The following is a 19557-nucleotide window of genomic DNA, read 5'->3' on the forward strand; positions in this document are numbered from 1 at the left end:
CTAAACCAAACAGACCCCTCTAGGTACTTATGTAAATTAATCTGAGATGTGCAATTAGAGCTTGACATTGTTTTATCTAGAAAGGTTGAAAAAGCCTTGCAATGGACCAAGGCCAAATTCTATTGATATGCTAACAAAGCAGACCCTTTACTAGCTAACAAATTACGTCAGCAGGAAAAAAATAATCATGTATACCGAATATGGACCCCTGAGGGCACTATTACTGCAGACCCTGCAAAAATACATGACATTTTCCATGCTTATTACTCCCAATTATATAGCTCTCCTTCTCAAGCTGACAGTGCCAAGATTAATGAATTTTTAGACCAAGTCAGACTTCCCGCCCTCAATGCTGAGGCCCTGGTGTTCCTCAATAATCCCATTACCGAGATTGAAATAACGAAAACAATACAAAAACTAAAGCTACAAAAGGCCCCATGCCCTGATGGCTTGCCTGCACTCTATTATAAAAAAATGCTTGCCACACCTTGTCACCCCGCTCACAAAGGCCTTGAACTCTCTACGCAAAATAAAGCAGATCCCTTCTTAATTCCTTGCCTCCCGAATCACCATCATCCCAAAGCCACACACAGACCCTCCTAAAGAGACACTGAAGCGAAAAAAAAATTATGATATTATGATTTGTATTTGTAGTACAGCTAAGAAATAAAACATTAAGATCAGATACATCAGTCTTATTCTTTCCAGTACAGGCAGAGTTGAGAAACTCCAGTTGTTATCTCTATGCAAACAAGCCATTAAGCTCTCCGACTACGTTAGTCGTGGAGAGGGCTGTTATCTGACTTTTATTATCTCAACTGTAAGTGAACTGTTTACTTTTTCTCTGCTAGAGGAGAGGTCATCACTTCACAGACTGCTCTGAAAGAATCATTTTGAATGCTGAGTGTTGTGTAATCTGCACATATTATAGAATAATGCAATGTTAGAAAAAACACTATATACCTGAAAATAAAAGTATGAGAATATTTTCTTTGCTGCTAATGTTCTAGTAATTATTCATAGTACACAACCAATTCATTATATCAAATTTTTTTTTCGCTTCAGTGTCTCTTTAACTATAAACATTATCGCCTTATCCCCTCCTGAACTTAGACTACAACATTTTAATGACAATAATGGTGACTTGACTTAATAGGTTTCTCCCTTGTTTAGTCTCCAGGGACCAAGTGGGTTTTATCCCACATAGGCAGGCCTCTGACAACCTTAGGCGATACTTCAACATTACTGCTCATGCTCAGTGAACAAAGGCCCCTCTGGTTCTATTGGCTTTGGATCTTTGACACTGTAACCTGGCCATATATGTTTGAGGTCTTCAGGAGAGTGGGGATAAGGGGAGATTTTTTTACAGTGGCTCACTTTATTGTATTCCTCTCCTAAAGCTACCTTGAAACTACCTGGGACTACCTATCAACCAATCAATATTTTTTGCGGTAAAAGGCAGGGATGTCCCTTATCTCCTGCCATTTTTGCGTTCGCTGTGGAGCCACTTGCAGAACGGATACAGGGTCACCCAGACATTTCGGGTTACACTATTTCTCCTCATGTAGCAAAATTAAGTTTGTTCGCGGTGGACGTCCTTCTCACGCTAACTAACCCAATAGTTTTGATCCCCAATCTCCTGAAGACCTTCCGGTGTTTTGGCCATACCTCAGGTCTGCAGCTTAATGTAGAAAAATCAGAAATCATGTTCTGTAACTACTCCAAAGATATTATTATTTATTATTATTTATTTATAAAACGTCAACATATTCCGTGGCGCTGTACAATGTAGGAAAACAAACAAGGGATACATAATGATACAGACAATGATATACATCAAATATGAACACTGATACAAAATACAGCACTTCTGATTACAATTGCAAATTTAACATGATGACTAAAATGTATAAATGTCTAACAGAGTGCAAGCAATTAAATTAATAATATTCCATGACACAAAAGGGTGAGAGCCCTGCCCTTGCGAGCTAACAATCTAAAGGAATGGGGTGGAAACAAGAGGTGGGGGAAGTATACAGAATATGTACAGGCAGTGAGTGCGTAATTAGGTTATTTAGTGGGTGCATGGCCTAAGCTAGAGAATATGCTTGTCGAAAAAAGTGAATTTTGAGGGAGCGTTTAAAGATTTCAAAGGTGGGAGAGTGGCGGATGTGGTGCAACCAAGAATGCAACCAAGGTTTCCTGTACCACATAGACACTGTCATTACTAACGTGTTCATATTGTCTCAATAGGTCAATTATCAGGAAGGCCACCACAAACATTACTAACAATTCCTCTCATTTTCTTCCCCTTCTGTCGCGAGAGGCCTACACTTCTTCCACATAAACATTTCATACTATTTAGTTGTTGCATTTACATCTAATTATAGCGGTCCCTGCAGTAGAGGTACTTTATATAGTCCACCTCATATACCTTAAGATGGTTACTCTAACAGCGTTAACTACCAAACAGAGCTCAAATTCTAGTTGGGAGACATTCCTAATAACATTGGTCTCCAGCCATTATTATTAATTATCCTCGTTTCTATATTGAATTATTTATATATATTAATTCTTAACTAAACACCAATATACTTCCCTCCATATAAATCTAACAACTCCTTATTAGGTCTTCACACATCACTACATTAAGATGCAAATGCACGTGTATATGTACACAAAGGCACACAGCGCTACTATATTCCAGTATACATTCCTTCTCCTTTGTACATTATAACATCTTTAGGGCCTAATAGATTTTCTTAACATCTGCCCCTTATCTATACAACTGCTGGCTATCAGCAGCCGTCACACAGCCCATCAATTAGTCCTTTGTCATGCAAAATGGCCACCGCCAGTACAGCAGACAGTAGCCAGGTAAATCTAAAAGTCACATACAAAATGGCCGCCACCATGAAGACAGATAGGAGCCCGATTATGCTGCATTCACAGCTCCCCACGCTAGAACGGAAGAGCCCTGACTAATCATCGTAGGCATTTACATTTAAGCCGGCAAGACGAGCGGGCGCATTCGATCTATGCGTCCCCTCTCTGCACGGCTAGGAGTAAGTTAAGACTTTCTATCTGCACTTCTAGAGCTCCTCTCAGAGCTTTGCATATTAGTTGTATACTCCGCACGGATTTAATCATAGCCACAACCCACATATGGGCTCCCCCTATCATGTGTACATTATACACGGGCTCGAATCAGGAGATAACCTTCTTAACATTATTCCTACCTATTTTAGACTATCTATACAAGGTTTGTTTATATATACAAATATAGTAATATATGCAGTATATACACTCACACATTCTGACAGGCTTGTTATAGATGTTGCGCCACACACACTTTTTTACAGGCATAATCTGTACCAGTTGATGCCCATACACATACTACTAGGGTCACTGATGTAGTTGTAGGTGATATGTACTGTATCTACTATAATCTGTTATTGTATATTATTATATGTCCTGGTATTTATAGGTGCTATATATAATATTATATTTAGATATCAGTATCGGTTATTATATTTGTTTAGGATTAATTATTATTATTAAGGCTGTTACTACCTGGCAATTATTATTTTTTTTTTGTATTTAACATTTTTATTTTTATATTTTTCAAATAAGTAACAATACAAGCAATTCCAACAATGTAAACTGAACAACTAGCAAAAAATTACAATCCCCAAATAGGGGAGGCTTATAATATTACAAAGGACGGAATCTAGATAGCTACAAATAAACCATTGAACTAATGTCTCATAATCTGGCGATTATTTGTTTGGTGAGATGAAAGGTAGCTGTTATCATAAGGGTTGGATATTGCATCTCACTATTGGAGGGGGATTTCCCATCCATCTACAATATAGAAAAGGATAAAGAAAAACTAAAATGAACAAGAGGAAAAAAAAGAGAAAAGAGAGAGTGAAGAAAGAAAAGAAAGAGAAACAGCAACATAGAGAAAGAGTGGTTGCCAGCCCTAAATAACATCTAACTCTATCATTTTAGACAGAACGGTTAATTACAGTACAATAGAATTCCATATCTTATCAAAAATATGCACCTTATCTTGCAATACTGCTGTTAGATGCTCAATTTTGTAAATGTACTTCACTCTATTGCGGACTTCCAAAATAGAGGGCCCAAGTGGGTCTTTCCAGTGTTTAGATATGGTACATCTAGCTGCTGTCAAGAAATGATTAATAAGTTTTTGTTTATGACCCTTCAATTGAGGTAGGGGTTTGGCCAAGACGCAAATCCAAGGATCCATAGGAATAATTATGTCCGTTATTTGTTGTATCAGTTGAATGACTTCCAGCCAAAATTGTTGAATAGTTGGACAGAACCAGAATATATGTTGAATTGTACCGTCTTGGCCACATTTTCTCCAACATGTTGATGGAATTGCTGAATTCCATTTGTGAAGTCTAGCTGGAGTGTTGTACCAGAGAAGGGGAATTTTGTAGATATTTTCTTTTGTGGCGACACATATTGACGTTTTTGCTGCATTGAGCCAAATTTTTGACCAAGACTTTAACTCCGTAGTTGTATTTAGAGCAGTGTCCCAGTATTGCATTTATTTATGCTGGACATTAGAATCTATTCGTTAAGGTGAATTGAACCATGTATAGAGAGATGAAATTAAACCTGATTGGAAGGGGCCAGACTCCCAGATAGCCTCAAACTCTGTTTTCCTAGGAAACTCCAGGGAAGGGGATATAGTGAGAATAAAGTGTTGAATTTGCTGCAAATATTGCAAATAATTTGAATCTGTAAGTGGGATTCTTTCTTTTAAAGCTTCCAACGTATATACCTTCTCTGAAAAAGGATCTAATAGATCAGAAATATACCTTGTGTTTCTTTGGGCTCAGATTGAAGATGATGGATAATGGAGGCCTGGGGTAAATTTAGTGTTACCAAAAATTGGAACAAGGCTTGACCCCGTGGGAAACGGTGTATAACGTCTTCCTAAAACTGACCAAAGTTTTAAATTAGATCTTATTGAAGAGTAAACTGAAGTAGTTTCCCTCGGAATCAAGCTCGGCCCCCACAAAAATGCGCTGGGGTGGATTGGATGCATAAGTGAAAATTCGATCTGGGTCCAGTGAGCATGGGGACCTCTCTCGTACCAAGCCACCATTTGTCTGTTTTGGCTGGCTACATAATAAGTATAGATATTAGGTACTGACATACCACCGAACTGTCTTTGTAGAGTAAGAACCGATTTAGATATCCTTGGGGATTTTTTATGCCATATAAAACGCATCAATGCTTTCTGTAGGGAAAGGATATGAGAGCGAGGCATCCATATGGGAATGGAGGAGAAAATGTATACTAGTTTAGGTAAGGAATTCATTTTAAAGGCTGCCATACGGCCCATCCATGAGATGTTGTAATCTTCCCATTTTACCAGGTCTTTAATGATTTTAGAAACTAGTGGGGTGATATTATGATGTATAAGTTTAGCTGAGTTTTTACATATAAATATTCCCAGATACTTCAGTTTCTCCTCTTGCCACCTATATGGAAACCTCAAACGCAATCCCCCCAATGTATGAGTCGTTAGATGGAATGGGAGGGCCTCTGATTTTTTTTCATTAATTTTATAATTGGAAAACCTCCCATACCTGGAGAGCTCCAAATGCAGATTAGCTAAATAAACATGGGGGTTAGTAATGGAGAAGAGCACGTCATCCGCAAAGAGAGAAAGCTTGCATTATGAGTTTCCCACCTTTATCCCCTGTATATCAGGGTTGCCCCTTATCCTAGCTGCCAATGGTTCAATGGAGAGGGCAAACAGTAATGGAGATAGGGGGCAACCCTGACGCGTACCATTACATATTGTAAAAAATTGGTGGGGATCAGTAAATGGGATCTTGAGCGCTACTTTGAGATTGGAGTACAGTTTCTGAAGCACATCTATAAATATTCCCCCAAAACCCATCATCCTCAAGGTTTGAAACAGGAAAGGCCAACTCAGCCTGTCAAAAGCCTTTTCCGCGTCCAGGCTCAGTAGAATTGATGGCGTCTTATGGTGATTAATGTGGTCTACTAGATCTATAGTGCGGCGAATATTATCACCTGCGTAATGCCCTGTCACAAATCCCACTTGATCTATGTTTATTAGTGAAGGGAGAATTGGGGATAGTCTATTAGCTAAAACTTTAGTGAAAATTTTTAAATCGGTATTCAATAAAGAAATAGGCCTATAATTTTTTACGTCTAGGGGATCCTTCTCCGGCTTTGGAATGACTACCTTGTGGGATTTAAGCATTGAGTCGGGTATTGGATCGAGACCCATAAAACCATTGAATAAGGTGACTAATTTGGGTGTTAGCAAATCTCTAAATTTTTTATAGTAGGCCATAGTAAAGCCATCGGGACCCGGGGCTTTGTGTGGCTTTGCCTGCTTCAAAACCTCAAATATTTCCTTTGCTTGTATGTGAGCATTCAAGATGTTTAACTGGTCTGGGGAAAGAGTTGAGAGATTGCATGAACGTAAATAGTCTCTTAGATCTAACATAGAAGAGGAAGCAATGTCGTTTGAATTGTAAACCCCTGAGAAATAGTCCCTATATATAGTAGATATCTTTGGTCAGATCATGCTGAATTATCCCTTTTTTATCTTTCAACAATAAAACTGCATTACGTGTTTTTATCTCTCTTAACTTTTTAGCCAATATAGTGTGGGCTCTGTTACCTTTCTCATAAAAAAGTTGCTTAGTAAAAAATAAGGCTTTTTCAACATTAGTATATTGAATATCGGATAATTTTTTGCGTAGTAAATTTAATTGATCTAGATCCTTCTTTGAAGGGGAGATCTTATGGATTTCTTCCAGTGAGGTTATTTGTTGAAGAAGCTCATTTATTTGTTTCAAAGACTCCCTTTTCTTATGGGTGGCTATTGCAATAAATTTCCCTCTGATTGTGGCCTTATGTGCCTCCCATATTGTCGAAAAACGTGGGACTGAACCCATGTTACAGTCAAAATAGTTTTGAATACTTACCAATATATCCTGAGCAACTTCCTCATTCACCAATAAACTATCATTTAGTTTCCATACTGAAGGCAATTTGGGGTTATTAGCTAAATTTAGGACCATATCTAGGGGGGCATGATCTGACCAACATATTGGACCTATCTCAGATGAAGTGACTGAATTTAATAAGGTTGGGGAGGCAAAAAAAATAATCAATTCTCGTATATGTTGAAGATGTAATAGAATAAAAGGTAAAATCATACTCATCTGCATGTAAAGCTCCAGGCATCACAAAACACGAAACTTTTTAAAAGGAGTCTAAATTCCTTTGATATTCGACATATAGAGGAAAAATTTGAAGGAGTTACTTCGGATCTACGATCCCTTGTTGGAAAACAGATCAAATTGAAATCTCCTCCCAATATAACATTTAGACAAGGTAGGGTTTCAATTTTCTTAAATACCTTTTCCAGAAAATTTAACTGGTGGTCATTAGGGGCAGACACAGTAGCTAAAATAATATCTAGTCCATAAATTGAACCTTGTAAGATAAGATAGCGTCCTCCTGGATCACTGCAGACTGATTTTATCGCAATAGGACATCTATTGTGGATTAGAATTGCTACTCCCACCTTTTTCACCTTTGTGTTAGCAATATAGGAAGTGGAATAATGCTTATTCCTTAGGTAACCGGGATTTTTAGTGGAAAATCTTGTTTCCTGTAGAAACACTATGTCAGCATTAATTCTATCTAAGTCTTTTAACGCAAGATAGCGCTTACAAATTTTATTCAAACCTTTTGTGTTTAAGGAAACTAGTTTAATCATTAGGCCCCAATATAAATAAGCTTACAGTCTGCAGTAATCCCCCAGGACTCCCCCTCAGACATATAAAAAGACTTGATGGGCTGGCAACCTCAGAAAGTACAGAGAGAGAAAGAGAAAGAAGAGTAAGGAAAGAAAAAATAGGAACAGACAAAAAAGAGGAAAAAGGAATCATAAAAACCCCTGCGGCTTGTATGAATAGTGAGCCATTCCTGGACATTTTAAACAATAATGCAATACTTATATTTTCAGGCCAGAACTAAAGAACAGTAGAACAAGGATATAATTTATCCTTGTTAGGAAGTGCCCCACTGCACATCCATGTGGGGGAGACATACGAGCACCTTGCAGCCCCTCAGTGCATGGGCACCGTCAACCATACCCGTAGCTAATTATTCTATGAACTAGAACTGGCGGTATAATGTAGTAAAATATTCCAGTTAAAATCAATCAGGTCGTTGGGCTTTTAGGAGAGAGTCTGGTTGGTGGGGACTGTCCTGAGTTCTGTTTCTTTGCTGGTGAGCTTGGTGGTGGAAGTTTTGGCATACGAAGGCCTAAGCCTTTCAGCAGGTCTGGTGCATCTTCTGGAGAGCAGATCGCGTGGTATACCCCATCTTTTACAACTATCAGCTTGAAAGGGTAGCCCCATCTGTATTGAAATCCTTTATCCCTTAATAATGAGGTGACAGGACGCAGTTTTCTTCTTTTTGCCAAAGTCACAGGAGATATGTCATTAAAGATCTGGAGCTCATGATCTCGAAACGTATATGATGGCATATTTCTTGTTGCAAGGGTAATTATCTCCTTGGCCTCGTAGTAGTGGAATTTCGCTATGATATCACGTAGTAAGGGGGCCCCTTCTGGACGCGGGCCTATGGCTCTATGAACTCTATCAAAGCGCCACATATTTTGCGGGGTGTCCAGAGAAATGTTCGTACACAGATCTATTAAGTAGGCTTTAATATCAGAAGGTTTAACAGTATCAGGCACCCCTCTTACCCGGAGATTGGACCTACGGTCACGGTTCTCGTGGTCTTCAATGGAGCGTTGTAGTTCGGCCACGGTATCCGATAGTCTATAGTTCTCCTCCTCCAAGTATGAACAACGTTCTTCCAGAGACTCGACCGATTGCTCGAGTGACGTAGTGCGAGTCAGGACTACTTCAATATCTGAGCGTAAGTCCGCCACAGCCGAGGAAACTGCCTCCTTTACCGTTACGGAAAGCTTCTCATGAAGATCTGCGAGGCATGACTCCAGCACTTGCCTTGTGAGGTAATCGGCCGCTTGAGTAGTGTCCTTGCCGCGTGGAGGTTTAGGAGACGCCATCTTGGGCGGGTCGGGTTGCTGTTTAGGCCTCAGAAAGTAAGTGTCCAATTTCTTGGATTTCTCCGTTCTTTTCCTTCTTTTAGGTCCCATGCACAGCTTCCCCAGGCTATTAGGGATGTGATTCCACCTCACGGGTGTCTTTTGCTAGGATAGAGTGCCAGATTGCTGCTGAAATGGGTGAGGTATTCAACGGAGCTCCCGGTCTAAGCGGCCATCTTGCTCAGCGCCGCGCATGCGCCCCTACCTGGCAATTATTAATGGATTATGATAGTTACATTGATGGTTATTTATGGTTATTATGGCTGTTATTACCCAGCAATTACAGTTGTGTTCAAAATTATTCAACCCCCACTGAAATTGAGTGTTTTGGCCAGTTTGACATTGATTTTGATCATTTCAGTCATCTTGTTTACAATTAAATCAAAGAGTCAAAGTCAGACAACTATAACATAACATTTATAATGAAATAACCACAAATGTATTTTCTGTGCTCACATCATTATCAGTTTTATTCAACCTCCAAGTGACATTCATTCTTAGTACTTAGTACAACATCCTTTACCAGTTATAACAGCTTTTAAACGTGAAGCATAGCTTGACACAAGTGTCTTGCAGCGATCCAGGGGTATCTTAGCCCATTCTTCATGGGCAAAAGCCTATAGTTAAGTCACATTCTTAGGCTTGCATGCTGCAACTGCTTTCTTTAAGTCTCATCAGAGGTTCTCAATCGCATTTAAGTCTGGTGACTGCGATGGCCACTCCAAAGTGTTCCAGCCTTTAATCTGCAACCATGCTCTACTGGACTTGGAGGTATGCTTGCGATCATTGTCCAGTTGAAAGGTCCAACTTCTCCCAAGCCTCAGGTTTGTGATGGACTGCATCACATTTTCATCCAATATCTCCTGGTACTGAAGAGAATTCATGGTACCTTGCACACGCTGAAGCTTCCCTGTACCTGCAGAAGCAAAACCGCCCCAAAGCATGATTGACCCCCCGCCATGCTTCACAGTAGGCAAGGTGTTCTTTTCTTCATAGGCCTTGTTCTTCCTCCTCCAAACATAGTGTTGATCCATGGGCCCAAAGAGTTCTAATTTTGCTTCATCAGTTCACATAACACTACCACAAATGTTTTGGGATAGTGTTCTGTGGACTGATGAAACAAAATTAGAACTGTTTGGGCACATGGACCAACGCTATGTTTGGAGGAGGAAGAACAAGGCATATGAAGAAAAGAATACCTTGCCTACTGTGAAGCATGGGGGGGGGGGGGTCAAGCTTCAGCGTGTGCAAGGTACCATGAATGCTCTTCAGTACCAGGAGATATTTGATGAAAATGTGATGCAGTCCATCACAAACCTGAGGCTTGGGAGACGTTGGACCTTTCAACAGGACAATGATCCCAAGCATACCTCCAAGTCCACTAGAGCATGATTGCAGATTAAAGGCTGGAACATTTTGGAGTGACCATCGCAATAACCAGACTTAAATCCGATGGAGAACCTCTGATGGGACTTAAAGAAAGCAGTTGCAGCACGCAAGAGTAAGAATGTGACTGAACTGGAGGCTTTTGCCCATGAAGAATGGGCTAAGATCCCCGCAGATCGCTGCAAGACACTTGTGTCAAGCTATGCTTCACGTTTAAAAGCTGTTATAATGGGAAAAGGGTGTGAATGTCACTTGGGGGTTGAATAAAACTGATAATGATGTGAGCACAGAAAAGACATTTGTGGTTATTTCATTATAAATGTTATGTTATATTTGCCTGACTTACACGTCCTTCTCTGATTTAATTGTAAACAAGATGACTGAAAGCAAAATCAATGTCAAACTGGCCAAAACACTCAATTTCAGTGGGGGTTGAATAATTTTGAACACAACTGTATCAATGTATTATGATGCTCTTTATATATTTGTTTATTAATACTAGATGTCTATTTCCATACAGTAGAATTTATGCGTATAAAGGCAGCCACGCATGTATAGTGGTAGCAATAACAAAGGAAAAAAAAGGTGTAAAACTATGTTGCCGTGTAGATCTTGAAGCAAATGTTTTGAAACAAATATTTTGATTTTAGGTTATCTGTTTTATTGACCTGAGGAAGCGAGGTGTGTCACTGTGAAACGCGTTGTCTACAGTAGAACCGTTTTTTTAATAGACTCCTTTTGCTCCATTCATGAGAGTCTTATTTTGGGGGTAAGAGACCTCCTTCACCAATTGTACACTGCTATTATATACCTGGCGCCTCCACCGACGTGCTTTCACTTGTGAATCCAACACCTCTCAGAAGTGCCATCCCTACCACTGGGCGACAGTCTACCAGGGTACAGGACCATAGGAGGAGAGCGATCACCCAGATCCAGAGGGTTCGGGCTACCGAGCGTAAACGTTCTTTTTCCACACGCACTTACGGTGGTTGTAGGATTGCAACCCACATTAGTGAGTATATATTATTCACATTTCCGCTTTTCCATTTCCTAACAATACTACACCATAAGGGCTCCCGGTCTCACCTTCTCAGTAGGTCAAGGACAACTCCCCTCGTTGAAGGGGTACCCAAGACCGACACAGATACACTTAACAGTATTGGAGCAATGAATTGATCATATTATGGTGTGCGAGCGCCTTAATGCCTTAAGGGATACTATGGATAAATTTACTAACATATGGGAACCATGGGTCGATCTAAGAGGGAATATCAGTTTCTCAACGGTTATGGAAGCCTGACATCTGTGACTAGGATCTGTCTGAACAGGAGGGTCGTCTACATTTCTAACGCCATGACCTCATGCAAAACAACATGAAACTCCTCTATCTGCCCTCTGGTGACACTTCTGTGCATTTGCTATACCATATATATATATATATATATATATATATATATATATATATATATATATATATATATATATATACCTTATCTACCTTGTATTGAGTCCCTACTGCTACCTAACATGTAAGTTTGTTTGTTATTTGATACATATCAGTGCAATTGTTCTGAAATTCTCTGTTTTATATTGGTAAATCACCCTGTCCATGTTAGACAGAGGTGGACGTTGGGCTACCATGTACCATTTTTTTCTACATTTCTAATAAAAGTCTTTTGAAACTAAATAAAGAATATTAAAAAATAAAAAAGAGCAATACATGAGGATTCTCAACGACAACATCAGGCAGTCTGCAGGGAAACTTGGCCTTGGGCACCGGTGGATATTTCAGCGTGACAATGACCCAAAACACACAGCAAAAGTGGTGAAGAAATGGTTAGACAACAACATTAAAGAGAATCTGTACTCTAACATTCTTACAATAAAAAGCATACCATTCTATTTATTATGTTCTCCTGGGCCCCTCTGTGATGTTTCTGCCACTCCCTGCTGCGATCCTGGCTTGTAATTGCCAGTTTTAGGCAGTGCTTACAAACAAGACATGGCTGCTAACCAGAGTGTGATAGGCTGAGAGGAGCTCAGTCTGTGACTCACACAGAGCCTGCAGGGGGCGTTGAGAGGGTGTGTATAGCTTCTATCCTATCACAAGCAGACCAGCAGATTCCTGCCTGAGCCCAAAAAAAGCCGTCAGAGGAAAGAAGATTAGATTATAAAACAGAAATATTACAGCCACTGTGCAACTAGGAAAGGCTGAAGAAAGACAGACCACATTAGAACAGGTATAGTAACTTATAGGATAGAAGAAATAAGGCTGAAAATTGTATTACTGAGTCTCATTAACGTTTTGGAGTGGCCCAACCAGATTCCTGACTTGAATCCAATTGAGAATCTGCGGAGGGAGCTAAAGATCAGAGCGATGGCAAGAAGACCCTCCAACCTGAAAGATTTAGAGCTAATTGCTAAAGATGAATGGGCAAAAATACCTGTAGAGACATGCAAAAAGCTGGTCAGCAATTATAGGAAGCATTTGATTGTTGTAATGGCCAATAAAGGCTTTTCTATTTATTATTGAGAAGGGTATGAATAATTTTGGACTGGACATTCTTTCTCAAATGTAAATAAAAGCTGAGAAATGTTTGTTTTTTTTTCCACAATAATGGTTTTTGGACAAAGCTTTATCTTTTGGGAGACACCTATGTAATTTTCCATCAAAAAATTACTTGCTGTTTGAACAAAAGTAACTTTAAGTCAAAAGTTGCCAGGAGTATGAATAATTATAAGCTGCACTGTATATTTTAACCAGTCCTGAATTTTGTTGCCTACTAACTTTATAATGGTTCCTGTTTTTGCTTAGGATGTCAACAGATGTCTAGATGCTCTAGAGAAACTTGGCAGCCTTCAGTTGACTTCTCATATTCTGCAGAAGAATACTGATCTTGTAACAACACTAAAGAAGGTGAGTATCGTTATTTATTGGACACAGGTTCCTCAGTGTATGGTAACTCTCTCCTCAACTCAGACTTCTCTATTTTATTAATACAATATTTTTTTTTACCATATTGAATGAAAGCGTTTGAGTTTTGTGTGACATTATGTCCAATTTGCTTTTTTTCCTCCCTTTTTTTTTGTTTTGTTCTAATGCACACAAAGGCAATAAACGTGTATAGCAAAACGTGTCACTGCAATACTTGTCTGTGAGAAATACTTGATTTTCTGGAAAAATTTCTGGGGTGCTAAACAATTTCGGCGATTGTGTAAATGGTCTCTGTCTTGTCCACAATCCAAAACTAGCCTGGGTATGACTTTATGTAGGTAGGATGCTTGACCACCAAATCAAGCCCTAGGCAGTCCAGCTGTGAGTACATCTGTGAGTGATGTGCAGTTACTCTACAAGGAAATTATTATTTAGTATTTATATAGTGCTGACCTCTTCTGCAGCGCTCTACACAGTATATAGTCATGAAACTGACTGTGCCTCAGAGTGGCTCACAATTTATTTTCTTACTATAGTCTTATGTTCAAAGGAAATGACGGGATTCTTCTCCTATTACACATCCTTCATGCACGATCTTAACCAGTCTTAACAGCTCTGTGGCCGTGTATATTTAAGATATTAAAGTATTGTATAACTATGATTTAAATTCTAGATTCTAACCCCAAATTTATTATTATATGAAACTAGATCTTGTCATTTCTTAAGAAACCACATGATATAGGCTTGAAAACGGTAAAACTATAGTGCCTTGTCGCTAAAACTATCATGCCTTGTGCATAAAGAATATATAACGTCTGTGGAACTTGGTTTAAAACTGTGAGATATAAAGCAGATCAAATTTTACCATTAAAATCAATATTTGAATCCCACTGACCGATTGTACCAAGTTTGAAGACTCTGGCATTAACAGTATGAGAATGGTAAAAATTTAAACATTCCCATTTTTTAAATCGTTTTTTTCATCGTTTTTTTGATCGATTTTTATAGAAGTAAATGAAAGGCGATCAAAAAAAATTTTAAAAAAATGATTAAAAAGACGATCGGAATATCGATCGGAATTCAAATCGGACATGTTGGAAATAATTGATCTGGCAGGTAAATTTGCCCGAAAATTGTATGGTCTGTACCTAGCATTAAATTTGATTGACTGCCTTAAGCTCAGCCTAGTTTTTTGGAATTTTAATCTCATTTACCCAGTCATGTTCTGTGCCAAGTTTGGGGCCTCTGGCTTTAAAACTGTGAAAATGGCAGCATTTGAAAGCTTTACTTTGAATTCTATAGGTGAAATCTGATTGGCTGTTTGTGGCTCCACCCATTTTTCCTAAATTTTGGCCACAGTCACTCTGTGAGTAATTGTGCTATGTTTGGGACACTTGGCATTTAAACTGGAATAATAGCCGAAGTTTATCTATTTTCATAAAGATCAATGGTTGAAATCTTATTGGATGTTGTTGCCCCACCTCTTTTTTTGCCAATACATCAACCACTCATTGACCAACACTTTCAGGTTTGGGAATCCTGGCATCCAAAATGTAAAAACTGCAGCAATTTTAATTTCTCTATTAAAAATCAATAAATAAAATGTGATTAGTTGGAGGTGCCTCCACCCAGTTTTTCTAACTTTGAATTGAAAACACCCAATGACCATATTTGTGAGCTTTGAAGTCCTTGACATCAATAATGTGAAAATTGCAGAATTTTTAAAATGGTCCAACTTAAGTCAATTAAATTAATTGGCTGTTTGTGGCCCCACCCACCACCCCAGTCCCCGAGTAACCAACTGTGTACACCTGTTATTAACCCTGTTATTACCACACTAAGAGCAGCGGCAGTTAACATTTTTCCATTTAAAATGAACAGCTGAAATTTGTTTGGCTGTTTTAGGCTTCACCCACTTTTTCTAAATTCCAACCACAGCCTCCCAGTGACTCAAGGTTCCAAGTTTGGAGACTCTGGCTTTAAAATTGCGAGAATGAGAGCTTTTTAAATTTGCTTATTGAAGTCAATAGGAAAAATCTGATTGGTTGTATTTGGCTCCACCCACTTTGGGATCACTTAACAAAGCACAAACAATGAGTATGTGCCGAACAAGTGTGCAAAGTTTCATAATTGTACTCCTAGAACTGTGAGAGAAGTAGTGTGTAGAAAATAGCTACATTTTGATTGGCTGTAGCTCTGCCCACACACTCTTCCTCCCCCCCCCCCCCCCCCAGTTCATCCTATGATTTGGGTTGACACCAACAGCATGTGGTCTGGGGAGTTTGGGGAGTGTTGCTTCAAATCTGTATGAGTGGCAGTGATTATAAAATTTTCCTTGTGAAATCTATGGCCAAAATGAGTCTTTGGTGGTCCGCCGCAGTGGCGCTGAGGGTGGGATCACTTTTTAAATTACAAGCAACGTACCTCGCTATGAGATGAATAAGTGTGGAAAGTTTGCTGTTTGCACCCCTAAAACTGTAGGAGTGGAGTATAGAAAAATGGGGGGCAGACAAGAACAATTAAATCCTTTATAATAAAGTCCAAGTGTCTCTGCGTCCGTGTATGTCCCTGTGTGTGTGTGTGTGTGTGTGTGTGTGTGTGTGTGTGTCCCCCTGCTCACACACACACATGTGCGCAGAGACTCTGAGGGGGAGTGACGTGCGGCTTCAAGGGGCGTGCGCGGCGGGTGCACGCGCAGTGGCAAACCTAGAGCCCGTTTTTAAACGGGCTTAGGTCAGCTAGTCCTCTATAATAAAACCTAACTGTCCCTGCGTCATCCTTCCTGTCCCTGGCTGTGTGTCCATGGGTTTTTTGTACTGCGCATGTGGCAGTACAGACAGCTGTTGGGAAAGGAGGATGGGCCAGGGAGGCGGGCGGGCACACGGGTGCATGCGCGGCAGGTGCACGGCGTGCACACGCACTGACTGGCAGTGGTATAAAGAGACCTAGAGCCCGTTTTTAAACAAGCTTAGGTCAGCTAGTGGAAGAATAATAAGCTAAATACTGTATATGGCCTTTCAAGCCAACATAACTAGATGGTGTTGTTTCTGAAGAAACCACATGATGTTGGCTTAAAAACGCTAGAGAGACCATGCCCAGTGCCCCTTGTACACAGAGAATAGGGATGATCAATGAGATGCAAATATTTCTGAGTTTATGCAAATTTATGTAAATTGTTATCCAAATACATGCAGCTTCAAAATGGACCAAAAAATTTAAACCTGGGTTTAAATTGATTGGTCCACTTTCAAGCTGCATATATTTGCATAAAAATGTGCATACATTTGCATAAACTCAAAAATATTTGCATATCGTTAATCATCCCTAATAGTGAGTATATAGAGTCTGGAAAAGTCAATCAGCGAGGAACAAGAAAACAGGCCTAGCTAACTTTCCCTATCTGCTGCAGCAATGCTCTCTCCCTTCCTCTCACTACAGGAGCCAGAGACTTAATCCAAAATGGCCCCAGAGTTACTGTGTTTTTAAAGGGGGTAGGGGGTCCAGGAGGGGGTGCTAGCTGATTGGCTGCCATGCGTCTTAAAGGGGGGTGGGGGGTCCAGGAGGGGGTGCTAGCTGGTTGGCTGCCATGTGTCTGCTGACTGTGATGTAAGGGGTCAAAGTTTAGCTCAATGAATAGGGGGTGGGTCGAACACGACGTGTTCGCTGTCTGACGCCAGCGCGAACAGCTGGTATTCGCCGGGAACTGTCCGCCGGTGAACCGTTTGGGCCATCTCTAAATATCACCAGTCAGTCTCTAGGAAGTATAGTATAGGTTTGTTTACTGTACAGGAGACGAGCACAATATGTCTGCCGTGGAAGGCTCAGAAAATAATTTATATGCTCCAAATTACATATTACAATTATTGCTCCTACTTTGACCACAGATTGGGTCCTGACATATAAGCTAACAAACTATTGAATGATAAAAAACTGCATCATTGAATACATAAATACCTATAAGTAGATGAGGTCAGTTAGGTGTTATCTATTTTCAGAGATACTTGTTTAACCACTTAAAGAGACTCCGTAACAAAAATTGCATCCTGTTTTTTATCATCCTACAAGTTCCAAAAGCTATTCTAATGTGTTCTGGCTTACTGCAGCACATTCTACTATCACCATCTCTGTAATAGATCAACTTATCTCTCTCTTGTCAGACTTGTCAGCCAGTGTCTGGAAGGCTGCCAAGTTCTTCAGTGTTGTGATTCTGTGATGCATCTCCCCCCTCCAGGCCCCTCTCTGCACACTGCCTGTGTATTATTTAGATTAGGGCAGCTTCTCTCTTCTCTCTTATCTTTTACAAGCTGGATAAATCCTCCTCTGAGCTGTCTGGGCTTTCACATACTGAGGAATTACATACAGGCAGAGCTGTCTGCACTCTGCAGGAAGAAACAGCCTGACACTTCAGTGGAAGATAGCTGCAGGGGGAAAGAAACACACAAATGATCTCTTGAGATTCAAAAGGAAGGCTGTATACAGTCTGCTTGTGTATGGATGTATTTTCTATGTGTGGACATACTGTACATCAACCTACTTCCTGTTTTGGTGGCCATTTTGTTTGTTTATAAACAAACTTTTTAAAACTGTTTTTAACCACTTTTAATGCGGCGAGGAGCGGCGAAATTGTGACAGAGGGTAATAGGAGATGTCCCCTAACGCACTGGTATGTTTACTTTTGTGCGATTTTAACAATACAGATTCTCTTTAAGGACCACAGACTTAAACCCCCCTAAAGACCAGGCCATTTTTTACCATTCAGACCACTGCAGCTTTCACGGTTTATTGCTCGGTCAAACAACCTACCACCCAAACGAATTTTACTTCCTTTTCTTCTCACTAACACAGCTTTCTTTTAGTGCTATTTGATTGCTGCTACAATTTTTAGTTTTTATTATATTCATCAAAAAAGACAGGAATTTTGTAAAAAAAAAAATAAAAATAGATTTTTAACTTTCTGTGGTAACATTTTTCAAATAAAATAACATTTCTATACAGGTTTTTGTCCAAATTTATTGTGCTACATGTCTTTGATTAAAAAAATCCAATAAGTGTATATTTATTGGTTTGTGTAAAAGTTATAGCGTTTACAAACTATGGTACAAAAAAATTAATTTGTGCAGTTTGAAGCAGCTCTGACTTTTCTGAGCACCTGTCATGTTTCTTGATGTGCTAGAATGCCAACATACTATACATACCCCCCAAATGACTCAATTTTCGAAAGAAGACACCCCAAGGTATTTGCTGAGGGGCATGGTGAGTTCATAACCGATTTTATTTTTTGTCACAAGTTAGCGGAAAATGACACTTGGTAAAAAAAAGTGTTTCCATTTCTGCTAACTTGTGACAAAAAATAAAGAAAATCTGCCACAGACTCACCATGCCCCTCAGTGAATACCTTGTGGTTTCTACTTTCCAAAATTGGGTTACATGTGGGGTACTTGTACTGCCCTGGCATTTTGGGAGGGGCTAACTTGTGAGCACCCCCGTAAAGCCTAAAGGTGCTAGGCAGCAGAAAAAGTGTCACGTGTCGTATCGCCATACTCAGAAGCAGTAGTATAATGTGTTTTGGGGTATCTTTTAACACATACCCATGCTGGGTGGGAGAAATATCTCTGTAAAGGACACATTTTTCCATTTGTTTACACTAAATTGTCCATTTACAGAGATATTTCTCCCACCCAGCATGGGTATGTGTAAAAATACACCCCAAAACACATTATACTACTTCTCCTGAGTACGGGGATACCACGTGTGACACTTTTTTGCAGCCTAGCTGTGCAAAGGGGCCCAACGTCCAATGAGTACCTTCAGGATTTCACAGTTCAATTTTACTTATTTGCTTTTCAGACTACTCACCGTTTAGGGCCCCTAAAATGCCAGGGCAGTATAAAACCCCACAAGTGACCCCATTTTGGAAAGAGGACACCCAAAGGTATTCTGTGAGGGGTATGGTAAGTTCATAGAAGATTTTATTTCTTGTCACAAGTTAGTGGAAATTGTTTTTTTTAGGACTATCTAGAATACACCTTGACCAAATGGGGCTTTGGTTCCCATTTTCTCA

The 19557-nt window shown here is 39.7% G+C and overlaps 1 protein-coding gene across 1 annotated transcript in view; it reads left to right on the forward strand.

Moving 5' to 3' along the window:
* LOC137514739 (hepatoma-derived growth factor-related protein 2-like) overlaps positions 1 to 19557 on the forward strand; it is a 659630-nt gene that overhangs the window by 323659 nt on the left and 316414 nt on the right. The window contains exon 10 of the mRNA XM_068234235.1: positions 13377 to 13478. Within this exon, the coding sequence (XP_068090336.1) occupies positions 13377 to 13478 (102 nt within the window). The remainder of the gene's footprint in view (positions 1 to 13376; positions 13479 to 19557) is intronic.

The sequence above is a fragment of the Hyperolius riggenbachi genome, chromosome 1 (assembly GCF_040937935.1).
Source record: "Hyperolius riggenbachi isolate aHypRig1 chromosome 1, aHypRig1.pri, whole genome shotgun sequence".
Taxonomy (NCBI): Eukaryota; Metazoa; Chordata; class Amphibia; order Anura; family Hyperoliidae; genus Hyperolius; species Hyperolius riggenbachi.